This window comes from Hibiscus syriacus, unplaced genomic scaffold (genome assembly GCF_006381635.1).
Source record: "Hibiscus syriacus cultivar Baekdansim isolate YM2019G1 unplaced genomic scaffold, ASM638163v2 tig00111671_pilon, whole genome shotgun sequence".
Taxonomy (NCBI): domain Eukaryota; kingdom Viridiplantae; phylum Streptophyta; class Magnoliopsida; order Malvales; family Malvaceae; genus Hibiscus; species Hibiscus syriacus.
The window spans coordinates 790,667-798,053 of record NW_024063152.1 but is presented as its reverse complement, the minus strand read 5'-3'; the positions used below and the strand labels follow the sequence as shown (position 1 = coordinate 798,053).

At 39.7% G+C, this 7,387-nt stretch overlaps 1 protein-coding gene, 1 long non-coding RNA gene and 1 pseudogene across 2 annotated transcripts; all 3 read left to right on the top strand.

Annotated features, from left to right (window-relative positions):
* LOC120167309 (pectinesterase-like) lies at window positions 1–1,789 on the top strand. Its single transcript, XM_039176370.1, has 2 exons — window positions 1–994; window positions 1,095–1,789. The coding sequence occupies exons 1-2, from the start codon at window positions 1–3 to the stop codon at window positions 1,787–1,789; spliced, it is 1,689 nt and encodes a 562-aa protein (XP_039032301.1).
* A 305-nt stretch (window positions 1,790–2,094) lies between these two features.
* Window positions 2,095–3,785, top strand: LOC120167308 (annotated as a pseudogene).
* A 434-nt stretch (window positions 3,786–4,219) lies between these two features.
* Window positions 4,220–6,531, top strand: LOC120167399. The gene is made up of 6 exons (XR_005520038.1): window positions 4,220–4,537; window positions 5,207–5,282; window positions 5,366–5,427; window positions 6,100–6,232; window positions 6,310–6,366; window positions 6,485–6,531. It is a non-coding gene; the product is annotated as an uncharacterized LOC120167399 (long non-coding RNA).
* Window positions 6,532–7,387: the final 856 nt, after the last annotated feature.

The following is a 7,387-nucleotide window of genomic DNA, read 5'->3' as shown; positions in this document are numbered from 1 at the left end:
ATGGCTCTCAGGGCTTCAGCTCTTTGCTCCATACCTATTCTCTTATTCCTTTTCTCTCCATCTTTCGCTACCTCTCCCGATCCCGCCTCGATTTTCAACTCCGAATCCGTTTGCAAGCTCACCCCACATGCCGATTTCTGCAAATCCATCTTACCCTCCAATAAGTTCGCCACCATTCTCGACTTCGGCAGGGATTCGATGCACCAATCATTGTTGAACGCTCATAGTTTCCTTGGTTCCATCAAGTATTTCCTTAGACAACCCTCGACTTCGTACCTCGGCACGATTCGAGCCCTCCAGGATTGCCAGTTTCTAGCCGAGACTAATGTGGATTTCTTGTCGTACACGTCGGAACGTATCAAATTTGATCGTGTCGACACTTTCGTGGCTGACGATTTGCATTGCTTGCTGAGTGCCGTTTTAACGAACGTGCAAACTTGTGTCGAAGGGCTCGAAGCTATGCCGTTGGCTTCGAGTGTCAAGCATGACCTGTTGCCGTCTATGTCGAATGGAACAAATTTCCTCAGTGTGTCACTTGCACTTTTTAGGCACGGTTGGGTTCATGGATTTATCAACTCTCTGTTAGGAAGAAACCATGTGGTTTCCAATTTGGTACATGGCAGAGATTCTCCTCTGCCTTTAATAATGTTGGGCCAAGACCGAGAAGTTTACGAATCCGCAAGCCGACGGAAGGATGTTCGAGCAGACGGGAAAGGAGAAGGTGTATCGGTGAGTCACGTAGTGGTTGTTAACCCGGACGGAAATGGCAATTTCACCACCATCAATGAAGCAGTGGCAGCAGCACCGAATAATACCGGCGACAGCAACCAACACTTCTTGATTTACGTGGCTGCTGGTATTTACGAAGAGTACGTTTCCATACCTAAGAAGAAGCAGAACTTGATGATGATCGGTGCCGGTATCAACAAGACGATAATCACCGGAAACCACAACTTCGTCGATGGATCAACCACATTCAACTCTGCAACATTTGGTAATGTACTAGAATTTTTTTTATTTAATTACCATCTGAATCACGTTCCAACATTTACATACTTTACATTTTTAATGAACTCAACAACTCTCCTGTGCAGCTGTTGTTGGGAAAGGATTTGTCGCGGTCGACATCACATTCCGTAACACGGCCGGGCCTAGCAAACACCAAGCCGTCGCGGTCCGAAACGGAGCCGATATGTCCACGTTTTACCGCTGCAGCTTCGAAGGATACCAAGACACATTATACGCACACTCCCTCAGGCAATTCTACAAAGAATGCGACATTTACGGCACAATCGATTTCATATTCGGCAACGCGGCCGTGGTCCTCCAAAACTGCAACATATACCCTCGGCTGCCTATGCCAAACCAATTCAACACCATCACAGCACAAGGCAGAACCGATCCCAACCAAAACACAGGCATTTCAATCCACAAATGTGTCATCAAACCCGCTGCCGACCTCTCCTCGAGCGACGGCAAGACGAAGACGTACCTCGGAAGGCCATGGAAGGAGTATTCGAGGACGGTTTACATGCAGAGTTTCATGGATAGTTTGATTGAACCGTCTGGTTGGAGTGAATGGGCCGGGAATTTCGCACTGGATACTCTTTACTATGCCGAGTACGATAACAAGGGTCCGGGTTCGAACACCACTTCGAGGGTCCAATGGGGTGGTTACCATAAGGATATAAGTGAGAGTGAGTCTGATGGATTCACTGTCTCCAAGTTCATAGATGGTGAGGACTGGTTGCCTGCAACTGGAGTTCCTTTTCATGGGGGTTTGTTTTGATTTTTTGCATACCCTTTAATTAAATTAAATTTTCAACTTTGTCCTTAAATTTCCCTGTTGTAATATGAGATTAAATTTGACATAAGTATGTTTTATTTATTGATGATTAAATTATGATTTCAGTCCTTATACTATATTTAATTTAAAATCCATACATCCCTTGTCAGTGTATGGACAGTTATTTCTCGAGCACAGATTTAGGTTCGGTCTCAATAAAAATATAAAATGGAACATATAACAATGTATCGTAGGTTCGGCCTCAATAGAAAAATAAAATGGAACACCTAATAACGTATCTTTCGGAAATGTCATTGTCGGATGATCCGGAGAGGAATAAGAGAATCGGGGTCGTCACGCTTTGTTTCGTCATGTTGGTGCCGATGGTAATCGTGGTGGTGGTCTGCATTGGTATCAGCCGTAGCAGCGACGACGATGAAAATAACATAGGGGATAAAAATGAGCTCCTTCAATGAAGGTGATCTAGGCCATCTGCCAACCGATGGAATGCAAGAGAACGTGCGTAGAGGAAGTCATGGCCGTGGCTGGCAATACGACGGACGTCAAAGAACTCGTCCAGGCAGCATTCACGGCCGCAATCAAGTACTTGCGTCAAGCCTCAGAGAATTCGGCTACAATGAGAGACATTCAGAAAGATGCGAGGTCGAAGATAGCATTGGATATATGCAGACAACTAACGAGGTATTCGGTATACGAAGTACAGAAATCGTTCTACAAAATCGACAAGTTCGGAATTACGAAGATGGATAAAATGCCGGCTGACTTGAGGATTTGGCTGAGTGCTACAATCACCAACAAAAGAACTTGCTTAGATGGATTCAGGAATACAACCGGTGAACCTGGGGAGACAATGAAGAAGGCATTGACTATTCCCATGGAACTAAGCATAGATGGCCTTGCCATAATCGTGGTCTAGCCGACTTTCAAGGCGGTGTACGCCGACGCCTACTCAGCGATTACGAAGTTACCATTACCGGCGGATGTAGAAATTCCGATTCGGGTACGACTTTAGAGAATCTCTTCAGCCGTCGTCTACTCGAAGTGGACAAAGCTGATTTTATTGTGGCCAAGGACGGTAGCGGAAGCTTCATGAATCATGACCATTAAAGGTGCAATGAGTCGGATACCTCTTAATTCTCCTAAGCCTTTTGTAATATATATCAAGGAAGGTATTTATAAAGAGAATATCTAGTTCGGTTATAGGATGAAAAATGTGGCGCTAATCGGAGACGGTAAAGAGAAATCCCGAATTACCGGTTGTCGGAACAATGCGGCCGGCATTCCCACCTTCAGGACCGCCACAGTAGGTACGATTTTGGATTATGCATTCTTTTCATACATATATATGTTTTTTTTCTAACAAACTGATGGTCCAATTGATGTAGCTGTTAATGGGGACAAGTTCTTTGCCAAGAACATTGGATTCGAGAACTCGGCCGGGGCAGCCAAATTACAAGCTGTGGCATTGATGGTGACATCTGATTTCACCGTCTTCTACAACTGCTCGATGGATGGTTATCAGGACACGCTTTATGTTCACAGAAAACGCCAATTTTACAGCGATTGCACCGTCACCGGGACGATTGATTTTGTTTTCGGTGACGCCCCCGCGGTTTTCCAAAACTGCACATTCCTCGTCCCGAAGCCATTAGATGGACAACGAGCACGATACGACGCTCGACAACCGACAGCTATTGTCATCCAAAACTCGACACTCACGGCTGCTCCGGAACTAGTCCGTGTGAAGAACAGGTACCCCACGTACCAAGGCCGTCCGCGGGGGAAATCCGCGAGGACAATCGTCATGGAATCTTACCTCAATGATTTGATTCGACCTGAAGGGTGAACGGAATGGGATGGTCTATGGGGGATAAACACTTGTTTCTAGTCCGAGTTCAACAACAATGGCCCTGGTTCGAGCACGACGGTTCGTGTTAAAATGCATTTTTCAAAACTTAAGTATGGTTTAGATACTTAACGTATTTTGGTACTTAACTTTTAATTTTTTTCAACACTCAAGTTTTGGTATTAAAAATGAAACAAAAACTAAACTTTAGGTATGATTTTGAAAAAATAAAAAATTTAGGTATTAAAACGAATTAAAATTAATAATTTAGGTATTAAATGCGTAGTTTACCCTAATTAAAATATATTATGGCGTTAATTCAATTAGAATTTTAAATAATGATATATTTGAAATGTAATTTATGAGGTGAATATTTAAAAATTTACTTTTAGTGTCATCATAATATAATTAGAAAAAAGAATTGTTTATAACTTTTCTATTAATATAAAAATTAGTAAATATTTCTTATGAGTAAGTGAATACTTAAGAATTATTATTTTTAATCAAATTATTATTTTAAGGGAAGGGGTTTTCTATGATTAAATAAATTTTTAGATAATAATCATAAGTAGAATTAGGTTATAAAGACCGCCCTTTGCCGCCACCTCTCCCAATCTCAGATCAAAAAGAGAGGGGAAAACTCTTTTGGTTCGCCTATGGCGGCATCGTCGTCTTCGGATACTTCTTATTGTTCCACGGATTCCTTGTCCGATTCGTCTTCCTCACGGGCCAAAAAAACGCCGTCATCGCAGTTACCGACGCGAAAGAGACAGAGATTCTCTCAAAATCCGAAAGAAGAGCCGTTCGATTGGTAAACGGCGCCGTAGGAAGCATCGCCGCCACTCTTCCGATTCTTACTCTTCGTCTGACTCCGATTCCTCCAGGTAAAATAAATTGTTTCTTTTGTTAACTAATTGATGTTTAAGATTAGCTGTTAGGCGAATCAATTAAGATTTATTAAATCTGGAATTTTCGTTGGAAGTGTTCTTCGATGAAACGTTATCATGGATTTTTCGATTTTTATGTTACCATTGTAATGTATATTTTAATATCGTTTCCAACTTTTAATTTTTTGCTGGTTTAAATAAGATTGGGTTGTAATGATATAATCCGGGATGAAAGCTTCAAAATGAATCTAAATTATAGCTTATGATGTATATTAGCGAGCTCGTTGCTTATGCCTTCGATAAATTTTGTTATAGTACAATGGGTTGATTTGTATTATCATACATTTATACAAATGGAAGTTGATGTATGTATTGCAGTAACTACTGACATAAGGAAATGCAAATTGTTTCTTCTGAAGCTTAAACGCAGATCAGACTTCTTGCTTTTTGGCTCTGAATAGTTGGTAACTGAGCAAGAACAATTTGCCTTCATCAATGTTCTTTTTTCTTTTATTGTTTTTGTTCTGATACTTTTACGTGTTACATGGAAGGTGTAGAAATTACATTAAACTATTTGGTTATTTAGCATTTTACAGACTAGTAACCTTAACATGGAAACTTGGTCAATGAGTTCCCTAACATTTTATGACGGCTAAATTGTTGTAGGGGTAACAATTCGTCGGATAGTGAGCATGAGTCCAGCCATTCAAAGAGGCACAAGAAAAGTGACAGGCAAAAGAAGGTTAAGTTTTGGTTCTACCCTTTTTTTTCATTTTAATGCAGTCACCATATGGCTTACTTTATTGTTATCCTTTTGCCTCTTAGTCAAAGGAAAAGAGAGGAGCAAGAGTCATCGACATAAACGTCAAAAGCACAAACTGAAAGAGGTATACCACTATTTACAATGCACAGCCCTATGTTGTTTTGAGTCGTATTTTTCTTGTAGAATATCATGTCCGATGCTCATCTCCAATACATATCTAGATATATAGGAATGGGACATGACCCAGACCCCTCAATATACACAGAAACTTAGAAAGAATTGATCATTTTCATGTTTGGCACATACCCGGATTTGATACTCACACATACCCGGATTTGATACTTGCACTAGAGTCCAACTAACATATATGTGTAGTGTGGATGCTTAAACAACCTGAGATTGAGTGCCTGCTATCATGAAATTATAACCCAAGACTCGATGATTTATGTGTATTATGTTTAACATGGTATCCAAATTTGAGTCTAGTGGCTTAATGTTGCTAGGTTATCCTTATTTGATGGCAGTTCATCACGAGCTTGATTTTGTTTTATTTTCAATATCTTTCTTGCTTCATTGTTCACCTATGTGTAATTGAAGCATGTATATTTAAATCACAAGTTTAGCATCTGCCAGGAAAGTGGCAGAAGTTCCATTACTAGATTCAATAGTTCCATCTTATGTGTGTTGAGCAAATTTTCCAACTTTTATTATTTTTAGAATACTTTTAACAAGAAATATCTGAGGGTTGCTTATAATACTTTTTGCCTGTTCTATGGGTTGGCTCTTGAAATTGGAGCTGTGGCATGTGACATGATAACTGGGTGCAATTGACTTGGATTGTTTTTCTGGGTCGTGTTTGTCCTGGCAATCGGAGCTACATATAGAAACAGAAAGATGATAGAAGTAGCAGTCCTGTGCAGCTTTCTAAGGTAATTCATTGCCGTTAGTGGTTCATGATATTATCCCCTCAATTTGCTTACTCTCGTTCATGCTAACTTTTATACAGTTTCTTGGGCGTAACAAGGATGATGGTGCACCGCGTAGTGCTGTGTCTGGCAAAAAGGTTAGTCTATCTTCATGTTCTTGTTAGAGACAGGCAAGGGTTCAGGGTCTCAATGTACGGCCCAAAAGTACCGATATAGGCACTTGTGATGGTTCTTACTTTGTCTCATTGTTTCTAGATTCTCTTGAAACTTGACAAGTCAAAGGAAGACAAAGAGGCCGAGAGTAAAAGAAACGAATTGTTGAAGTTCCTAAATGCTAGTTTTGATTGACTTCACTAGTATTTCATTTGATATGCTTTGTCATCACATCATTTTGGTATTAAGAAGTCTAGTCATCTTCCTGAGGGTAAGGTAATCATGCTTATAGGACAAGTTTTTCAATCCTAAGGGAAATGTAGAATATTGGTAACTTCACAAGTTTCACTGTTGCAGTGTTGTGTTTAATGGATTTGGTGCTTTATTTTATGCATCGACTTCACTAGTATTTCATTTGATGTGCTTTGTCATCACATCATTTTGGTATGGGAATGCATTTTTTTAACTTGTGTTGGTTTTCTCCACGATTTCAATTAGGTTCGGTTCGCACATTGTTCTTCTTGGAACCCAGTCTCGGTGCTTTTTTCTCTCATTATTTTTAAATTATAAAATGAATCTAAAAATTATTGTATGACTTGAGATCCAATTCGGTTCGAGACATTAGTAAGTTGGGTTGAGTAAGGTCTAATTGGACTTGATAAGTTTGTGAACAATTTGTTAATTGTTTTATATGTTTTTCTAATTACCTAAAAAAAAAAAAAGACCATCCAGCTCAGTTGGTAGAGCACAAGGTTCTTAACCTTGAGGTCGTGGGATCGAGTCCCACGGAGGGCATTTCATAATTCGGAGGTCTCTTACGGAAGTTGCTCTCAACATGATGTTGGGGTAATCATCTCATCTCTCTAATTACCTAAAAAACTTTTACATTTAAAATAAGAAATTCTAAATAATTATTACTAATATATTAATAGAACACAAGAAAGATGATAAATTATTAATTAATAATTATTACTAATTTATTAATTAACTAGTTTGGTGTATTTG